The sequence below is a fragment of the Salvelinus namaycush genome, chromosome 14 (assembly GCF_016432855.1).
Source record: "Salvelinus namaycush isolate Seneca chromosome 14, SaNama_1.0, whole genome shotgun sequence".
NCBI classification, from domain to species: Eukaryota; Metazoa; Chordata; class Actinopteri; order Salmoniformes; family Salmonidae; genus Salvelinus; species Salvelinus namaycush.
In genome coordinates, this window is record NC_052320.1 from 18273428 (window position 1) to 18294967 (window position 21540).

The 21540-nt window shown below is 44.2% G+C and overlaps 1 protein-coding gene across 1 annotated transcript; it reads right to left on the minus strand.

The window, feature by feature from the left end:
- Window positions 1-150: 150 nt before the first annotated feature.
- On the minus strand, window positions 151-20463 carry LOC120058632 (semaphorin-3F-like). Its single transcript, XM_039007389.1, has 17 exons — window positions 20361-20463; window positions 15478-15638; window positions 12572-12634; window positions 12284-12403; window positions 11987-12080; window positions 11745-11864; window positions 11295-11440; window positions 11000-11114; window positions 10836-10905; window positions 10485-10629; window positions 9966-10188; window positions 9780-9868; window positions 9611-9652; window positions 9260-9417; window positions 9049-9116; window positions 8784-8911; window positions 151-561 (listed from the first exon to the last, which is right to left on the minus strand). Exons 1-17 carry the CDS (start codon window positions 20461-20463, stop codon window positions 151-153), a joined length of 2256 nt encoding a protein of 751 aa, XP_038863317.1.
- Between the last annotated feature and the right edge of the window lie 1077 nt (window positions 20464-21540).

The window sequence follows — 21540 nt, forward strand, 5'->3', positions numbered from 1 at the left end:
CTCATGTTTGGTGTCAAACATGGATTTCGAGTCTATCATATGGAGTCTCCTGGCTGGCTAGTGTTGGAGAGGTCCAGTCCTCTATCTGCCGTGTGTCTCCTGGCTCTCTGTGTGTCTCCTGGCTGGCTAGTGTTGGAGAAGTCCAGTCCTCTATCTGCCTTGGGTCTCCTGGCTCTCTGTGTGTCTCCTGGACGTGCGTTTGGGCTTCTGCTGCTTGAGCCCTAGCTGCTCCCAGTAAGACTGACAGTACTGGTGGATCAACTTGATTTCTGGCTGGGATGGGGTGTCTGTGAGAGGGAGGGTTGGGGGGTGCTTCGGTTGCTGGGCGTCATGTTGTCCCCCCCGCCCGTTGGGAGGGCTGTTGGAGGTCATGGGGTCATCGTCAGGGGAGGTGAGGGCCACCACGATGTCTCGGTCCAGGATGCGCAGCGCCACACGGGCCACTGTGTGTTTGAAGTTGTTCTCCGTGGCCAGGCAATGGTACAGACCGGCGTCTGATTGGCTGAGAGACTTCAGAAGGATTCCCTGGGGTGTCTTCAGATACTCTCTGTCCCGGTTGAGCTGAGGGGTAGGGGGAGAGAGAGTGTTATGGTAGTGAGGGGGAGAGAGAGTGTTATAGTAGTGAGGGCGAGAGAGTGTTATGGTAGTGAGGCGGAGAGAGAGTGTTATGGTAGTGAGGGGGAGAGAGAGTGTTATGGTAGTGAGGGGGAGATAGAGTGTTATGGTAGTGAGGGGGAGATAGAGTGTTATGGTAGTGAGGCGGAGAGAGAGTGTTATGGTAGTGAGGAGGAGAGAGAGTGTTATGGTAGTGAGGCGGAGAGAGAGTGTTATGGTAGTGAGGGGGAGAGAGAGTGTTATGGTAGTGAGGCGGAGAGAGAGTGTTATGGTAGTGAGGCGGAGATAGAGTGTTATGGTAGTGAGGGGGAGATAGAGTGTTATGGTAGTGAGGCGGAGAGAGAGTGTTATGGTAGTGAGGGGGAGAGAGAGTGTTATGGTAGTGAGGGGGAGATAGAGTGTTATGGTAGTGAGGGGGAGATAGAGTGTTATGGTAGTGAGGGGGAGAGAGAGTGTTATGGTAGTGAGGCGGAGAGAGAGTGTTATGGTAGTGAGGGGGAGAGAGAGTGTTATGGTAGTGAGGGGGAGAGAGAGTGTTATGGTAGTGAGGGGGAGATAGAGTGTTATGGTAGTGAGGGGGAGAGAGAGTGTTATGGTAGTGAGGCGGAGAGAGAGTGTTATGGTAGTGAGGGGGAGAGAGTGTTATGGTAGTGAGGCGGAGAGAGAGCGTTATGGTAGTGAGGGGGAGAGAGAGTGTTATGGTAGTGAGGGGGGGAGAGAGTGTTATGGTAGTGAGGGGGAGATAGAGTGTTATGGTAGTGAGGGGGAGAGAGAGTGTTATGGTAGTGAGGGGGAGAGAGAGTGTTATGGTAGTGAGGGGGGAGAGAGAGTGTTATGATAGTGAGGCGGAGAGAGAGTGTTATAGTAGTGAGGGGGAGAGAGTGTTATAGTAGTGAGGGGGAGAGAGAGTGTTATAGTAGTGAGGCGGAGATAGAGTGTTATGGTAGTGAGGGGGAGAGAGTGTGTTATAGTAGTGAGGCGGAGATAGAGTGTTATGGTAGTGAGGGGGAGAGAGAGTGTTATAGTAGTGAGGCGGAGATAGAGTGTTATGGTAGTGAGGGGGAGAGAGTGTTATAGTAGTGAGGGGGAGAGAGTGTTATAGTAGTGAGGGGGAGAGAGAGTGTTATGGTAGTGAGGGAGAGAGAGTGTTATGGTAGTGAGGCGGAGAGAGAGTGTTATAGTAGTGAGGGGGAGAGAGTGTTATAGTAGTGAGGGGGAGATAGAGTGTTATAGTAGTGAGGCGGAGATAGAGTGTTATAGTAGTGAGGGGGAGAGAGTGTTATGGTAGTGAGGGGGAGAGAGTGTTATAGTAGTGAGGGGGAGAGAGTGTTATAGTAGTGAGGCGGAGATAGAGTGTTATAGTAGTGAGGGGGAGAGAGAGTGTTATAGTAGTGAGGGGGAGAGAGTGTTATGGTAGTGAGGGGGAGAGTGTTATAGTAGTGAGGGAGAGAAAGTGTTATGGTAGTGAGGGGGAGAGAGAGTGTTATAGTAGTGAGGGGGAGAGAGTGTTATAGTAGTGAGGCGGAGATAGAGTGTTATAGTAGTGAGGGGGAGAGAGTGTTATGGTAGTGAGGGGGAGAGAGTGTTATGGTAGTGAGGCGGAGAGAGAGTGTTATGGTAGTGAGGGGGAGAGAGAGTGTTATTGTAGTGAGGGGGAGAGAGAGTGTTATAGTAGTGAGGGGGAGAGAGAGTGTTATAGCAGTGAGGGGGAGAGAGTGTTATGGTAGTGAGGGAGAGAGTGTTATAGTAGTGAGGGAGAGAAAGTGTTATGGTAGTGAGGGGGAGAGAGAGTGTTATGGCAGTGAGGGGGAGAGAGAGTGTTATAGTAGTGAGGGGGAGAGAGTGTTATGGTAGTGAGGGGGAGAGAGAGTGTTATAGCAGTGAGGGGGAGAGAGAGTGTTATAGTAGTGAGGGGGAGAGAGAGTGTTATAGTAGTGAGGGGGAGAGAGAGTGTTATAGTAGTGAGGGAGAGAGAGTGTTATGGTAGTGAGGGGGAGAGAGAGTGTTATGGTAGTGAGGGGGGAGAGAGAGTGTTATGGTAGTGAGGGGGAGAGAGAGTGTTATGGTAGTGAGGGGGGGAGAGTGTTATGGTAATGAGGGGGGGGAGAGTGTTATAGTAGTGAGGGGGAGAGAGTGTGTTATGGTAGTGAGGGGGAGAGAGAGTGTTATGGTAGTGAGGGGGGAGAGAGAGTGTTATGATAGTGAGGCGGAGAGAGAGTGTTATAGTAGTGAGGGGGAGAGAGTGTTATAGTAGTGAGGGGGAGAGAGAGTGTTATAGTAGTGAGGGGGAGAGAGTGTTATGGTAGTGAGGGGGAGAGAGTGTTATGGTAGTGAGGGGGGGAGAGAGTGTTATAGTAGTGAGGGGGAGAGAGTGTTATAGTAGTGAGGGGGAGAGAGAGTGTTATAGTAGTGAGGGGGAGAGAGTGTTATGGTAGTGAGGGGGAGAGAGAGTGTTATGGCAGTGAGGGGGAGAGAGAGTGTTATAGAAGTGAGGGGGAGAGAGAGTGTTATAGTAGTGAGGGGGAGAGAGAGTGTTATAGTAGTGAGGGAGAGAGAGTGTTATGGTAGTGAGGGGGAGAGAGAGTGTTATGGCAGTGAGGGGGAGAGAGAGTGTTATGGTAGTGAGGGGGGGAGAGTGTTATGGTAATGAGGGGGGAGAGTGTTATAGTAGTGAGGGGAGAGAGTGTGTTATAGTAGTGAGGGGGAGAGAGAGTGTTATGATAGTGAGGCGGAGAGAGAGTGTTATAGTAGTGAGGGGAGAGAGTGTTATAGTAGTGAGGGGGAGAGAGAGTGTTATAGTAGTGAGGGGGAGAGAGTGTTATGGTAGTGAGGGGGAGAGAGTGTGATGGTAGTGAGGGGGGGGAGAGTGTTAAAGTAGTGAGGGGGAGAGAGTGTTATAGTAGTGAGGGGGAGAGAGAGTGTTATAGTAGTGAGGGGGAGAGAGTGTTATGGTAGTGAGGGGGAGAGAGAGTGTTATGGCAGTGAGGGGGAGAGAGAGTGTTATAGTAGTGAGGGGGAGAGAGTGTTATAGTGGTGAGGGAGAGAGAGTGTTATGGTAGTGAGGGGGAGAGAGAGTGTTATAGTAGTGAGGGGGAGAGAGAGTGTTATGGTAGTGAGGGGGAGAGAGAGTGTTATGGTAGTGAGGGGGGGAGAGAGAGTGTTATAGTAGTGAGGGGGAGAGAGAGTGTTATAGTAGTGAGGGAGAGAGAGTGTTATGGTAGTGAGGGGGAGAGAGAGTGTTATAGTAGTGAGGGGGAGAGAGTGTTACAGTAGTGAGGGGGAGAGAGAGTGTTATGGCAGTGAGGGGGAGAGAGTGTTATAGTAGTGAGGGAGAGAGAGTGTTATGGTAGTGAGGGGGAGAGAGAGTGTTATAGTAGTGAGGGGGGGTGTTATGGTAGTGAGGGGGAGAGAGAGTGTTATGGTAGTGAGGGGGAGAGAGAGTGTTATAGTAGTGAGGGGGAGAGAGTGTTATAGTAGTGAGGGGGAGAGAGAGTGTTATAGTAGTGAGGGGGAGAGAGTGTTATGGTAGTGAGGGGGAGAGAGAGTGTTATGGCAGTGAGGGGGAGAGAGTGTTATGGTAGTGAGGGAGAGAGTGTTATAGTAGTGAGGGAGAGAAAGTGTTATGGTAGTGAGGGGGAGAGAGAGTGTTATGGCAGTGAGGGGGAGAGAGAGTGTTATAGTAGTGAGGGGGAGAGAGTGTTATGGTAGTGAGGGGGAGAGAGAGTGTTATAGCAGTGAGGGGGAGAGAGAGTGTTATAGTAGTGAGGGGGAGAGAGAGTGTTATAGTAGTGAGGGGGAGAGAGAGTGTTATAGTAGTGAGGGAGAGAGAGTGTTATGGTAGTGAGGGGGAGAGAGAGTGTTATGGTAGTGAGGGGGGAGAGAGAGTGTTATGGTAGTGAGGGGGAGAGAGAGTGTTATGGTAGTGAGGGGGGGAGAGTGTTATGGTAATGAGGGGGGAGAGAGTGTTATAGTAGTGAGGGGGAGAGAGTGTGTTATGGTAGTGAGGGGGAGAGAGAGTGTTATGGTAGTGAGGGGGGAGAGAGAGTGTTATGATAGTGAGGCGGAGAGAGAGTGTTATAGTAGTGAGGGGGAGAGAGTGTTATAGTAGTGAGGGGGAGAGAGAGTGTTATAGTAGTGAGGGGGAGAGAGTGTTATGGTAGTGAGGGGGAGAGAGTGTTATGGTAGTGAGGGGGGGAGAGAGTGTTATAGTAGTGAGGGGGAGAGAGTGTTATAGTAGTGAGGGGGAGAGAGAGTGTTATAGTAGTGAGGGGGAGAGAGTGTTATGGTAGTGAGGGGGAGAGAGAGTGTTATGGCAGTGAGGGGGAGAGAGAGTGTTATAGTAGTGAGGGGGAGAGAGAGTGTTATAGTAGTGAGGGGGAGAGAGAGTGTTATAGTAGTGAGGGAGAGAGAGTGTTATGGTAGTGAGGGGGAGAGAGAGTGTTATGGCAGTGAGGGGGAGAGAGAGTGTTATGGTAGTGAGGGGGGGAGAGTGTTATGGTAATGAGGGGGGAGAGTGTTATAGTAGTGAGGGGAGAGAGTGTGTTATAGTAGTGAGGGGGAGAGAGAGTGTTATGATAGTGAGGCGGAGAGAGAGTGTTATAGTAGTGAGGGGAGAGAGTGTTATAGTAGTGAGGGGGAGAGAGAGTGTTATAGTAGTGAGGGGGAGAGAGTGTTATGGTAGTGAGGGGGAGAGAGTGTTATGGTAGTGAGGGGGGGGAGAGTGTTAAAGTAGTGAGGGGGAGAGAGTGTTATAGTAGTGAGGGGGAGAGAGAGTGTTATAGTAGTGAGGGGGAGAGAGTGTTATGGTAGTGAGGGGGAGAGAGAGTGTTATGGCAGTGAGGGGGAGAGAGAGTGTTATAGTAGTGAGGGGGAGAGAGTGTTATAGTGGTGAGGGAGAGAGAGTGTTATGGTAGTGAGGGGGAGAGAGAGTGTTATAGTAGTGAGGGGGAGAGAGAGTGTTATGGTAGTGAGGGGGAGAGAGAGTGTTATGGTAGTGAGGGGGGGAGAGAGAGTGTTATAGTAGTGAGGGGGAGAGAGAGTGTTATAGTAGTGAGGGAGAGAGAGTGTTATGGTAGTGAGGGGGAGAGAGAGTGTTATAGTAGTGAGGGGGAGAGAGTGTTACGGTAGTGAGGGGGAGAGAGAGTGTTATGGCAGTGAGGGGGAGAGAGTGTTATAGTAGTGAGGGAGAGAGAGTGTTATGGTAGTGAGGGGGAGAGAGAGTGTTATAGTAGTGAGGGGGGGTGTTATGGTAGTGAGGGGGAGAGAGAGTGTTATGGTAGTGAGGGGGAGAGAGAGTGTTATAGTAGTGAGGGGAGAGAGTGTTATAGTAGTGAGGGGGAGAGAGAGTGTTATAGTAGTGAGGGGGAGAGAGTGTTATGGTAGTGAGGGGGAGAGAGAGTGTTATGGCAGTGAGGGGGAGAGAGAGTGTTATAGTAGTGAGGGGGAGAGAGTGTTATAGTAGTGAGGGAGAGAGAGTGTTATGGTAGTGAGGGGGAGAGAGAGTGTTATAGTAGTGAGGGAGAGAGAGTGTTATGGTAGTTAGGGGGAGAGAGAGTGTTATGGTAGTGAGGGGGAGAGAGAGTGTTATGGTAGTGAGGGGGGGGAGAGAGAGTGTTATGGTAGTGAGGGGAGAGAGTGTTATGGTAATGAGGGGGGAGAGTGTTATGGTATTGAGGGGAAGAGAGTGTTATAGTAGTGAGGGGGGGGTGTTATGGTAGTGAGGGGGTGAAAGAGTGTTATGGTCATGAGGGAGAGAGAGAGTGTTATGGTAGTGAGGGCGAGAGAGTGTTATAGTAGTGAGGGGGAGAGAGAGTGTTATAGTAGTGAGGGGGAGAGAGTGTTATGGTAGTGAGGGGGAGAGAGAGTGTTATGGTAGTGAGGGGGGAGAGAGAGTGTTATGGTAGTGAGGGGGAGAGAGAGTGTTATGGTAGTGAGGGAGAGAGAGTGTTATGGTAGTGAGGGGGAGAGAGAGTGTTATGGTCATGAGGGGGAGAGAGAGTGTTATGGTAGTGAGGGGGAGAGAGTGTTATGGTCATGAGGGAGAGAGAGAGTGTTATAGTAGTGAGGGGGAGAGAGAGTGTTATGGTAGTGAGGGAGAGAGAGTGTTGTGGTAGTGAGGGGGAGAGAGAGTGTTATGGTAGTGAGGGAGAGAGAGTGTTGTGGTAGTGAGGGGGAGAGAGAGTGTTATGGTAGTGAGGGTGTGAACAAGGTCCAAATGTGCCTCATTTGTATTTCAAAAGTGAACGACTATTGCTTTATAGATATTTTCCATTACTTGTTGATATACACTGAGTGCACAAAACATTAGGAACACCTTCCTAATATTGAGTTGCACCTCCCTTTTGCCTTCAGAACAGCCTCAATTAATCGGTGCATGATCTCTACAAGGTGTTGAAAGCGTTCCACAGGGATGCTGGTCCATGTTGACTCCAATGCTTCCCACAGTCAGTTGTGTAAAGTACTTAAGTAAAAATACTTGAAAGTACTACTTAAGTAGTTTTTTGGGGTATCTGTACAGTACTTTACTTTACTATTTATATTTTTTACATCTTTTACTCGTTACATTTTGAATGCTTAGCATGACAGGAAAATGGTCCAATTCACACACTTATCAAGAGAACATCCCTGGTCATCCCTACTGTCTCTGATCTGGCAGACTCACTAAACACATGCTTCGTTTGTAAAGGATGTCTGAGTGTTGGAGTGTGCCCCTGGCTCTCTGTAAATTAAATAAAAAACTAGAAAATGGTGCAGTCTGGTTTGCTTAATATAGGGAATTTTAAACGATTTATACTTTTACTTTTGATACTTAAGTATATTTTAGCAATTACATTTACTTTTGATACTTAAAACCAAATACTTTTAGACTTTTGCTCAAGTAGTATTTTACTGGATGACTTTCAATTTTACTTGAGTCATTTTCTATGAAGGTATCTTTACTTTTACTCAAGTATGACAATTGGGTACTTTTTCCACCACTGCCCACAGTTGTGTCAAGTTGGCAGGATGTCCTTTGGGGGGTGGACCATTCTTAATACACACAGTCCATAGGAGCAGACAACGGATATCAAGGATCTAGAAAGATTCTGTATGGAGGAATGGTCAAATATCTAAGATCCCTCTTTGATCCCTCCAGTCTCATAACATTTTGAAAAACATCTCAGTGCAGTTATCCTCGAGAGGTGAGGTATTGAAAGATATTGAAAACAAGGGTGGCAAAAATTTTGACCCCTATCTTTTTGAGAGAAAAAATCTCTCTCTGTGAGCAATTATATTAGTACAAAATAATATAATTCCCCCCCCCCCAAAAAATAGCTGAGTGTACAAAACATTAAGAACACCTGCTCTTTCCATGCCAGACTGTCCAGGGGAATGCAGAGAAAAGCTATGATCCCTTATTGATGTCACTTAAATCTGTTAAATCCACAGTGTAGATGAAGGGGAGGAGATAAGTTAAAGAATGATTTTTAAGCATTGAGACAATTGAGACATGGATTGTGTATGTGTGCCATTCAGAGGGTGAATGGGGAGGACAAAATATTTAACTCCCTTTAAATGGGGTACGGTAGTAGGTGCCAGGCACACCGGTTTCTGTCAAGAACTGCAACGCTGCTGGATTTTTCAGGCTCAACCGTTTCCCGTGTGTATCAGGAATGGTCCACCACCCAAAGGACATCCAGCCAACTTGACACAACTGTGGACATGGGCCAGCATCCCTGTGGAACGTTTTTGACACCTTGTAGAGTCCTGTTGAGCGTGAAAAACCTGGCAGCGTTGCAGTTCTTGACACACTCAAATTATTGCGCCTGGCACCTACTAGCATACCCCGTTTCAAGGCACTTAAATATTTTGTCTTACCTATTCATCCTCTGAATGGCACACTTACACAATCCATGTCACAATTGTCTGCAACTGCAACGCTGCTGGGTTTTTCACACTCTAAAGTTTTCTGTGGGTTTCAAGAATGGACCACCAACCAACCAAAGGACATCAGGCCAACTTAACATAACTGATGAAATGGGGTGGGGGTGGCGGTGGTGCATCTCAATATTAGGAAGGTGTTCCTAATGTTTGGTATACTCAGTGTAAATGTGATCTGAATTTGGTATTTGAATAATACGGGTTGCTTTTCAAAGAGCAGAAATAGAAACCTATATGTTCTTCCTTACCACTTTCCTTCTTCCTCCCCTTTGATAGAGCCACTTGACTGTGGCCTGAGGAGAGCGAGACTGACACTCCAGAAATGTACTGCTCCCCTCCACACCAAATTGGACTGTCTCTCTCAAACGCTTTTCCACTGAAGGAGGGGAGGATGTTCGGAGGAGGGGGGAGGGAGATTATTTTAAATGCCAGTTCCTTGCACATTTTTTTAATTATTAAATGATTTGAATGTGTGTCACTCTGAATTCTGAAGATTAAAGTGTCTTGACTAACCTTTGGCATTGAAGCCCCTGCACTGTCGCAGTGGATCACCATGTTTCACATCCTGCCTTCGGCTCCTCCTGGGTAACAGAGAGAGAGAGCAGGGTTCATCGAAAACATTTCACAAGTACAGACACAGTAAAGAAGACTTATAATGTATCATGACACCCCTTCCACTGTTAGTTGCTAGATGACATGTTGTGGTGTGTGTTGTGGTCCTGACCTCTTGGTGGCGGGGGTGAAAGCGGAGCAGCTCTCCCCATCCCAGGCGCAGTAAGGGTCCCGTGCCAGACAGCAGTCGGAGCAGGCCCTCCCGTACACCCCACAGCGGTGGAGAGACACCTGGGTTAGCCCCGCCTCTGATGACACATACAGCTGTTGCTATAATGACAATGAAAACAAGAGGTCAGTATCAACAATATCTCTCTAGTATTTCCTGTTGATTAACAAAGAGAGAGTTTGGGGGATTGGAAATGATGCAGACATTTACGTTGATAGAAGCCACAATCTATCTGCAATATTAAAGCTGATCTACCCCAAATACAAATAAAAGGAAATCAAGAGTTCAGATTACCCTTTTAGATGATATCTTCATTGTTTTGACAGCAGCATGTGTCTGTAATTAAATGTAATGTCTCACATCAGGATCTACAGAGCACAACCATTGAATGAATGTCCAAGGACAGTGGTTGGAGACTTTTGCTATAACTTAAACAATATTTGGATAATCATTATAGGCATACCCTGAAAACCTCCACTTCCTCCAGGGTGAGCTCCTCCATGGTGCTCGGGTCCTTAGGTAAAACTATGACCTTTTGGACAGTGCCACGATCTGGAACAAGAATTTGGACAAAGTACAAAATGTGAAATTCGAACAAGCAATGAAGTCCTTCAGTCAGCCAATTGCCCTGGGACGGAGAGCCTCTCACCTGTGCCCAGGAAGAGCACCTCGTATCGGGCGTCTACGGCGTCCACCTGGTCCACCACCAGGGCAGTGAAGCGGTAGTCCATACCAGTCCTCACCACCAGGGGGCGACGGTGGATAGGGTACACAGGGTGGTACATGAGGGGATGGGCTCGCATAAAGTTCACTGCATCGTCTGAGAAGTCCTTAGAGGTACGAATACCTGGAGTAAATGTTCCTCCTGGACACTAGGGGGAGTAAGAGAGGGATTGTATATTTTTGAGTAACAAAAAGAGAAAGAGAAAGAGAGAGAGAGAGAGAGAAGGGGTTGACAGAAGAAGGTCAGCCAGGGCTGGAGGCGTACAGAGTAGAGGGGGAGGAGGGAGCAGTGTACTGGAAGAGAGAGAGAGAGAGAGAGAGAGCGAGAGAGAGAGAGCGAGAGAGAGAGTAAGCAATACATTGTATGAATCGACAGAGGTGAGGATCACTTGAATTTGTGTGTAATGTATTGATTGTTTGCAGTGAGTAACTGGTCTAAACCTACTGTGCCAGGGCGAGGGTAGGGAATCTTGCCCGTGTAAACTGTCCACTGGTAGTTATGACCATGTTTGTGGGAGAAGGGTCCATTGAAGACGTTGCGGATGTCAGCCATGGAGTACACGCAGACTGCTGAACCCTTGAACACAGAGCTGGGAGGGAAAGAAGGGAAAAGAATGAGGAATCCAGTAAGCATCAACCAGGGAAGTGGAGGAAAGAGGAGAGAGGTAAATCTACAGCTGCTATATGAAAGTACAAAACCATGAAGCAGTGACAGCAGGATGGGTATAGACAGAAGGGGACTGGAGAAAGGGGAAGTATAAAAGGTGATGTAAGAAGGATATAATGATGACCTTACCCAGCAGTAGTGAACAGGGCATAGATCACAGGGTTGCGTTCATCTTGCGTGGGCTGGATGAAAACATCCCCTGGAAGACAGAAAATTACATTCCTGCAGATGAGAGACTCATAGACTAATAATAACTAATGATCTAGTAAATCTTTCATTGAGGTCTGTCTCACTCAGTTCATCGAATGAGGTCTCCACCCCATCCTCTCCGATCACAGAGCAGATGAGTCGGGCTTTCAGGAAGCTGGTCCATCTGTTGACCAGGGACTTCTGACCCCCTTCGTCATCCTGGGATGAGGGAAGAGAAGGAAAGGAAGTAACATAAAGGTAAGGTAAAGAGTTAAGGGAAGTGTATCACGGTATAATACAGATTTTTACCCCGAAGCATTTAGCCATAAATTATCCACTATGACTGCCATTCAGAATATGTTTATGTCTGGAGGAGAGTATGAACATTTGAACTCTCACCAGACACACTCGTCCCACTCTGGCCAGGACACTGGGGCTGGACCCTCCCCCTGCATCCAAACTCTTCTCCCGGAAGAAGAAGTAGAGTTTGTCATCATTCCTCTCTGCACTGTCAGGTATCTGTTGAATCTGAATAAACACAGGCTCTGAGAGAGAGAGAGAGAGAGAGAGAGAGAGAGAGAGAGAGAGAGAGAGAGAGAGAGAGAGAGAGAGAGAGAGAGAGAGAGAGAGACAGAGAGAGAGAGAGAGAGAGGGAGAGAGAGAGAGAGAGAAAGAGTGAGAGGTGTGAGTGATGAAAGAAAGAGAAACTTGCAGTTGTTCTCAGAATTCATTAGCAGCAGTTTGCCAATTATTCTTATATCTGTATCCGGCTAGAAGGACCATGAAATAACACCTCTTTCGGAGTCCATCCTTACAAAGTGGTGCTCTTTTTCAGGTGTAGTAACTCACCATTGAGCCACCTGGAGTCATACTGCTCTGTCCTGACTGCTGTTCTGCCCCCCATGGTCCTGAAGAGGGCTGGGTCTGTCCCCATGAAGTCGACATGAACACCTGCATACAGATTCCCATCTGAAGAGGAGAAGGAGAGAGAGGTGGAGAGGAGAGGTTAGGAAAAAGTGAAAGTGAGAGGACCTGTTGTTTTCAGTTTTGGGAAGTCTACTAAGTGTATTCATAAGTGAGGTGAAACGTACTGATAAGAGCAGCAATGTTCTCCTGGAAAGGATCGTAGGAACATTTGCCCTTCCCTGATTCTAGAAATCCAGGAACCAGTCTGAACACATAATCCTGGAAAGAGAGGGACCAGAAAAGCCAGATAAGGATCAAATGTAATGAAATGACAAAAGTACATAGAGAAATAGAGCTCAGATCTGTGGCCTAGTTTTAAGTACTAGAGTGTTTAGTAATCCGGGCTGCTGGGCCTAAATATACACAGATATGCTGCAGTTGAATGTCTTTTAGAATGATTTTGGGCATATTGAACCTTTCACCTCTGCCTTCCAGCCTCTGTTGATGAAGGTGCAGATGGGTTGGTAGGCTCCGGTCCCACAGGTGTACAGGTGGGTGCGGTTCCATGGCTCTATCATACGCACAAAATTTGCACACTCACCCTAGTGTGTGTACACAGATATGGGAATGTTATCAATTGTTGTTGAATTTAAAAAAAACAAGGCTATCTCTTTCAAAACTGTGAAATAGACCCATGAAAGTGGGACATCATTAGTTCATCCTGTAAGGAGAGAGGCCAGGCGTCTTTCACGAAGACAAGTTATTCTCACCTGTCCTCCTTTTCCTGTCATCCGACACTCCCCTTTTCTCTTGTCAGAGGCTGGCCAATGGATCTGTCAGGGAAAGACCACAAAACTAAAAATTCTACCACACACAGTAAAATAGCATTTTACTTGAGGTCTCTTTACTACCACATTAAACTACCACATTTTACTACCACATTTTACTACCACATTTTACTACCACATTTTACTACCACATTAAACTTTCACATTAAACTACCACATTTTACTACCACATTTTACCACCACATTAATATAATATAATATAATTTCATGAAATCACAAGTCCAATACAGCAAATGAAAGATAAACATCTTGTGAATCCAGCCAACATGTCCGATTTTTAAAATGTTTTACAGCGAAAACACAACATATATTTATGTTAGCTCACCACCATATCCCAAAAAACACAGCCATTTTTTCACAGCAAAGATAGCTTTCACAAAACCCACAAATAGAGATAAAATTAATCACTAACCTTTGAACAACTTCATCAGATGACAGTCATATGACATCATGTTATACAATACATTTATGTTTTGTTCGATTATGTGCATATTTATAGCCACAAATCGTGGTTTTACATTGGCGCCATGTTCAGAAATGGCTCCAAAATAGCCAGAATAATTACAGAGAGCAACGTGAAATACAGAAATACTCATCATAAAACTTTGATGAAAAATACATGTTGTACATATAATTAAAGATAAACATCTTGTGAATCCAGCCAACATGTCCGATTTTTAAAATGTTTTACAGCGAAAACACAACATATATTTATGTTAGCTCACCACAATATCCAAAAACACACCGCCATTTTTTCACAGCAAAGATAGCTTTCACAAAACCCACAAATAGAGATAAAATTAATCACTAACCTTTGAACAACTTCATCAGATGACAGTCATATGACATCATGTTATACAATACATTTATGTTTTGTTCGATTATGTGCATATTTATAGCCACAAATCGTGGTTTTACATTGGCGCCATGTTCAGAAATGGCTCCAAAATAGCGAAAGTAATTACAGATAGCCACGTGAAATACAGAAATACTCATCATAAACTTTGATGAAAGATACATGTTTAACATATAATTAAAGATACATTGGTTCTTAATGCAACCGCTGTGTTAGATTTAAAAAATAACTTTAGTAAAAAGCACAGCATGCAATAATCTGAGACAGCGCTCAGCCATTCTCCGCCATGTTGGAGTCAACAGAAATACGAAATGACATCATAAATATTCCCTTACCTTTGATGATCTTTCATCAGAATGCAGTGCCAGGAATCCTAGTTCCACAATAAATCGTTTTTTTGTTTTATAATGTCCATTACTTCTGTCGATTTAGCAACTTTGGCTAGCATGTGTAGTTCACGTGTCCATAGAACTTTACGCTAATGAACAAAAACTTCAAAAAGTGATATTACAAATCAAATAAACTGGTCAAACTCAGTTGAGAATCAATCTTCAGGATGTTTTTCTCATATATATCCAATAACGTCCCAGACGGAGCATTTCTTCATATCTATATAACCGATAGCAAGGAAGGACATCACATGCGTAGTGTGCGTGGCCAAGAACTGGCAATATGCCTGACCAGTCACTCCAATGGCTCTCATCTGGTCCCACATCAAGCTATACGTTTCATTCCACGTTCTACTGCCTGTTGACATCTAGTGGAAGGCGTATGATGTGCATACAGATCCATAAATATAGGAGAATTGAATAGGCGATGCCTTTCACAGCGACCCATTTCAGAATTTTCACTTCCTGTTTGGAAGTTTGCCTGCCATATGAGTTCTGTTTTACTCACAGATATAATTCAAACAGTTTTAGAAACTTCAGAGTGTTTTCTATCCAATAGTAATAATAATATGCATATCATATGATCTAGGACAGAGTACGAGGCCGTTTAATTTGGGCACCAATTCATCCAAAAGTGAAAATGTCGCCCCCTATCCCTAATTAAACTACCACACTAAACTACCACATTTTACTACCCCATTAAACTACCACATTAAACTTCACATTAAACTACCACATTTTACTACCACATTTAACTTCCACATGAAACGACCACATTTTACTACCACATTTTACTACCACATTAAACTACACATTAAACTACTACATTTTACTACCACATTAAATTACCACATTAAACTACCACATTTAACTTCCACATGAAACTACCACATTAAACTACCACATTTTACTACCACATTAAACTACCACATTTTACTACCACATTAAACTACCACATTTTACTACCCCATTAAACTACCACATTAAACTACCACATTTTACTACCACATTAAATTACCACATTAAACTACCACATTTTACTACACATTAAATTACCACATTAAATTACCACATTAAACTACCACATTAAACTGCCACATTTTACTACCCCATTAAACTACCACATTAAATTACCACATTTTACTACCACATTAAATTACCACATTAAACTACCACATTTTACTACACATTAAATTACCACATTAAACTACCACATTAAACTACCACATTTTACTACCACATTAAATTACCACATTAAACTACCACATTTTACTACACATTAAACTACCACATTTAACTTCCACATGAAACTACCACATTTTACTACCACATTTTACTACCACATTAAACTACACATTAAATTACCACATTAAACTACCACATTTTACTACACATTAAATTACCACATTAAATTACCACATTAAACTACCACATTAAACTACCACATTTTACTACCACGTTAAATTACCACATTAAACTACCACATTTTACTCCCACTTTAAACTACCACATTAAACTACCACATTTTATCACCACATTAAACTTTCATAAAGGAGAGTTGTGTTTATGTGTGTTCTTCTTACAATGAGTGGCTCCTTGTTGACGTTGTGCATGTCCAGGGCCACCAGGTACTCCCGGCTGCCCAGGTAGAGACGGCCCTGGTCCTGATCCATCAGCAGGATGCGGTAATCGCTGGTGTTGAAGGAGAAGGAGAAGGGACGCGCTGCTCTGGTGTCCAACAACTCTGGGGACGAGAGAGACCCACCCGCCCACACACACGCATAGACGCACACATGCATAGACACACGCACACAGAGACACAAACTTAGTGTAAATCATATGTAAAATAAGTTCTGTAGCACGAGAATGGTACAATTGTAATATTCAGCAGGGGGAGCCATAACTTCTTTCTGCTTATTTCTTTGAATCTGTCACATGACATTTCCCTGATAATGACTACAAGTGCATCATTTTTCACTCTCAGCAGCACTTACTGAACATAGACTAACACCATCCTCAAAGTAAGAGAAAATGTGTGAATGACTAAATTTAACTTATCTCAGGACGTATTCCAGAAGCTTTTAAGAATTAAATATTTTATGTGTTCCAAGCTTCTGATTGAGTTTGTGGCATTGACTGAATGTACCGTGCCACTTTGTGGTTGTTATTGTAGGTCTCTGAGGACACAGTCAGATGAACTCGAAGTAAATGCTTTAAATCAGGTCTCTTCTTCATTCACCTCTCCCCGTATCAGGTCCTCATAATGACTTATTTTACTGGAGCTGCCCGCTTGGCCAGGTCTCTTCTTCATTCACCTCTCCCCGTATCAGGTCCTCATAATGACTTCTTTTACTGGAGCTGCCCGCTTGGCCAGGTCTCCCTTGTAAAATAAGTATCTTGACCTTAACGGGAGGTATCTGGATAAATGAAGGTGAAATAAAACTGACCTATGTAGAATAGCTTTCAAACTCTTAAGTGCTATGATGTAATTACTAAGTAGCGTACAAAACACAGATATCCCCATGTGGGACAGATGATAAATGTCTCATGGCATTTGGCAAAGGTTTGTGAACAAACATCAGCATGAAGTACACATATACTGTTTTAGCCTGGCCGGAGTAGGGATGTCTGTGTTTACATCAAAGTGCTCTGCCGTCTTCCTTTGAGGTGACTGTTTGTCTGAATACTGCTAACAGGATGCAGTCAATGTGCCGCTAAAATAAGCTGCTGCGCAATCGGATCTGGACAGGATAACAAGCATCTCTGGCAAACCTCCGTCCACTTCATCCACTGGGGAAAGTGGACTGACAGCCTAGGCTAAAATTAGAAACGCCACACCCCTGGGCCCCTACACGGCTGCTCTCATCCTCTCCGTCATAAACAACGTCAGTTGGCACCATCTGATAAATAAACACATAATGTGTCATCATACCGCATTTGATTCAGGTAAACCAGTTCCAGACATGAAAGACATAAGAAAAATGTCCAGATCACACCATTTTAGTGTAATGTACAGTGAGTATACAAAACATTAAGAACACCTGCTCTTTCCATGACATAGACTGACCGAGTGAATCCAGGTGAACGATTCGATCCCTTATTGATGCCACCTTTGAAATCCACTTCAATCAGCGTAGATGAAGGGGAGGAGACAGGTTTAAGAAGGATTTTTAAGCCTTGAGACAACTGAGACATGGACTGTGTATGTGTACCATTCAGAGAGTGAATAGGTAAGACAAAATATTTAAATGCCTTTGAACAGGGTATGGTAGTTGGTGCCAGGCACACCAGTTTGAGTGTGTCAAGAACTGCAACGCTGCTGGGTTTTTCAGGCTCAACAGTTTCCCGCGTGTATCAAGAATGGTCCACCAACCAAAGGACATCTAGCCAACTTGATACAACTGTGGGAAGCTATGTCGTCAACATGGGCCAGCATCCCTGTGGAACGCTTTCAACACCTTGTAGAGTCCATGCTATGACAAATTGACGTTGTTCTGAGGGCAAATGGAGGGGTGCAACTCAATATTAGAAAGGTGTTCTTAATGTTTGGTACACTTAGTATACGTAAGGAAAAGTGAGGCTTTAAATCATTGTCTCTATAATGCAGAAGACAACTTAAAATCCATATCCATACTCTAGGTCCCTGGAATAACCTTTATTTAGTCCCTTCCTCTGACACAGTTCCCATCAACCAGGAAACATGAAGAGCATAGTCCCATCCACTTGGGAGCCTGGCCCAGCTAATCAGAATGAGTTTTTCCCCATAAAAGACCTTTATTACAGACAGAAATACTCCTCAGTTTCATCAGCTGTCCAGGTGGCTGGTCTCAGACGATCCCGCAGGTGAATAAGCCCGATGTAGAGGTCCTGGATTGGTGTGGTTGCAAGTGGTCTGAGGTTGTGAGGCTGGTTGGACATACTCCCAAGTTCACTAAAACGACGTTGGAGGTGGCTTATGGTAGAGAAATTAACATTAAATTCTTCGGCAACAGCTCTGGTGGACATTCCTGCAGTCAGCATGCTCCCTAAAAACTTGAGACATCTGTGGCATTGTGTTGTGTGACAAAACTGCACATTTTAGAGTGGCCTTTTATTGTCCCCAGCACAAGGTGCACCTGTGTAATGATCATGCTGTATTATCAGCTTCTTGATATGCCACACCTGTGATTATCTTGGCAAAGGAGAAATGCTCACTAACAGGGATGTAAACAAATTTGTGCAAAGAATTTGAGAGAAATAAACTTTTCATACATATGGAACATTTCTGGGACCTTTTATCTCAGCTCATGAAACATGAGACCAACACTTTACATGTTGCGTTTATATTTTTGTTCAGTATAATTAACCATCTTGATCTGGCATGTCTCCAGTGGTCTTGTCCTTCTGTCCCACTTACCCAGTCCCAGTCCCAGTCACCCAGTCCCAGTCACCAGTCACCAGTCCCAGTCCCAGTCCCAGTCATCCAGTCCCAGTCACCAAGTCCCAGTCCCAGTCACCCAGTCCCAGTCACCCAGTCCCAGTTCCAGTCACCCAGTCCCAGTCACCAAGTCCCAGTCCCAGTCACCCAGTCCCAGTCACCCAGTCCCAGTTCCAGTCACCCAGTCCCAGTTCCACTCACCCAGTCCCAGTCACCCAGTCCCAGTCGCACAGTCCCAGTCTGTCTCAAAATCAGTCAGATGCCCCCCCCCCCCCCCCCCGACAAAAAAATGCCTTATGGAACAAAGAGAGTCCCTGTCGCAAACAATGAACAATCAATCTTTGGAATGACAGAAAACACAGAGCAGGGGATCACATCCCACTGTTCTGCCTATTCTTGGAAATGAGGAGATGATGATTGGGTTCTAGTGGTGGATTTGAATGACTACCAATATCAGTGAGCTCTTTACAGTGTTAACAGAGATTGGTTGCAGTCATTGTGGGACAGTCGCAGCAAGCAGATAATAAATCTAATATCATCCACAGCAATCCAAATCAATACAGTATCAAAGCAATTGAATATAATTCCATTTGGTTATATTACCACCAGTTACAGGCGTACCCTTACTTTTAGCAAACATTATGCAAACATTGGTGTGTGGGCTCAACTTTTGTGACATTCCCTACCACATTGCAACCAAGTAAACTAATACATACTTGAACTAAGGGTGCTAATTTCATAGCCTGAAAACAAACACAATGTTTTGCTAATCTGACCCTTAACACTAATCTCATTCAGCAAACAGCTTATACTCTCAGTGCTGTACAGACTTCTTTATACATAAACGCTTCATAAGCACTTTCATAAGCACTTCATAAGCACTACATACATTTTTCACAGATCATCTATAAGCGTATGTCATGCTCTAAATGGTGTATAAAGGATGACATAACCATTCCCACTTCAGGGTGAATTGTCAAATGTAACATAACACACTATGTATGTTTATACACCATTTATAGATTATGACATGCACTTATAGATGATTTGTGAAGCAATTATGTAGTGCTTATGAAGCCTTTATGTATGCCATATAAAGCCTTTATAAGTTGTACTTCGTATTAAAGTGGGACCCTTTATGCTTTACAGCAAAATACGTTCACAATGTACATGATTTTCTCATCCCTATATTAGAGCCACATACGTCAACATTAAATCATTTTATTCTAAAGATACTACTCAAATTCTAATTTTTCTCATGGCATAATAAGCTTCTACACCAAAACGCATGCTGACTAATAGAGATCATGACAGTTCAAGTTCTCAGGCCAGACATATAATTCTGATTGTAAGGGACTCAACTTGCTCCCAACACGTCCGTCATGATGTTGTGGTATACCTGAACAGAAATTCTATACACCTGAATCATGCAGATAATTATTATTTACAGTTCTTTCAGGTGAGTCACCCCTTGTGGTGCAATGAAAGGTGCGTGTGTGTGTGTGTGTGTGTGTGTGTGTGTGTGTGTGTGTGTGTGTGTGTGTGTGTGTGTGTGTGTGTGTGTGTGTGTGTGTGTGTGTGTGTGTGTGTGTGTGTGTGCGTATGCCTGTGTGTGTGCCTGTGTGTGTGCGTGTGCCTGTGTGTGTGTGTGTGCCTGTGTGTGTGTGTGTGCCTGTGTGTGTGCGTGTGCCTGTGTGTGTGCGTGTGAACCGAGGAGTGACGACAGCATGTGGTAATCACTGTAATCTTTCAGCATTATTTTGATGGAAGCCTTCATCCAGGTTACACTTACAGAAATAACTTTCGAACACAATACCTAAACTTCTATTCACCGAGCAGTGTTCACCCGCTAGTCTAGCAGATCGAATAACCAATTCTTAGATTATGAAGGAAATGTTTCTAATCTTTAATAATCAGTAACCAACAAGACTTTCTGAAATTCACAGGCCAAATAAGAAATAACTGAACCAACATGGCCTGGAAGCCATCCCAGCTGACAGATGAGCAGTGTCTGTGTGTCTGTGAGCGTGTTCTGTTCAGGTAGCTCACCTTTGAAGGACAGCCGTACCCTTGGAGCAGACTGTTGGAGGCCTGAGATGCAAACACATACACTCAACAGGAGGAGTACGGTCCGAGTTGCTGTCTTGGCCATATCTATGGCAGAAAAAGATCTGAAAGAGAACGTCACATCATTAATGTGTGTGTGTGTGTGTGTGTGTGTGTGTGTGTGTGTGTGTGTGTGTGTGTGTGTGTGTGTGTGTGTGTGTGTGTGTGTGTGTGTGTGTGTGTGTGTGTGTGTGAGAGAGAAAAAGAGAGAGAGAGAGAGAGAAGAAATGAGAAAGAGAGAGCTCTTTATCAATGTGTGAATGACTGTAAGTGTCTGAGAGAGTGCATGGGAGACAGCTAGACAGCCATACTGTGACATACTGTACATTACCAGTACTGAATTTCACCCCTCATGCATATTTCAAAATACATAGCTGGCAAAAGAAACAGTTGGATATCTGAAAACCATTTCTGACAGTTTAGGGGTGTTGTCAGGTAACTGTTTTACTTTTATGTCAGCATTCATTATGTAGTATCTGTACTTTGCTGAAGAGCATCTTGTGTAAATTATGAATACAAAAAACTCTATCCTTAATGTCCATTACATTCTCTCCCAAAAGGTGTACTTTTCAGATGAGCCCTGAAATGCTGTTATTTTTTCTAACCAAATGTATCAAGTAGGCCACAGAATATTTCTACATCTGCTAGAATAAAAAAAAATACAAAAGGGAGTCAATTAAATTGAGTTGTTTGAAGCATTTCATAAAACTTCATGAATAGAACTTTATAGACTGTAAATAAATTAGATATTTTCCCCTGAGTGCTGAAATTTGTGCCCAGCCATAATTATTAAGCTGTGGTTTATAAAGCACTTATTCTAACATTATAAACCTAACATTATATTTGACATGGTCCATTTTCTCTCTTAGCAAAAGTTTGATTTGTGGTTTAAATTGTGTCCTGTGAACATAATTTTACAATAATCTTTCTCACTTTTTTTTCTTGTAAATGTTTTAATCTTGTAAATGTTTGAAGGGAAAAAAATATGAACAGTCGACTGCGCATATTATGCAGGAATGCATTTCATGACCATGACGATCACTGGCTCCTGATAACATCGCAGTTACCTGTGAACTCACATCAAAAGACAGCGAGTAGACGCTCTCTCCATATATGTAGGCTA

Bases quoted from the DNA above. Each gene is read 5' to 3' on its own strand.
- LOC120058632 (XM_039007389.1), bottom strand. From the start codon at position 20,463: ATGGCCAAGACAGCAACTCGGACCGTACTCCTCCTGTTGAGTGTATGT. The intron at 11,441-11,744 runs GTGAGTTACTAC...TCTCTCTCTCAG, and splicing joins TGACTCCAGGTGGCTCAATG to AGCCTGTGTTTATTCAGATT. The intron at 8,912-9,048 runs GTTAGTCAAGAC...CCCCTCCTTCAG, and splicing joins CAGGGGCTTCAATGCCAAAG to TGGAAAAGCGTTTGAGAGAG.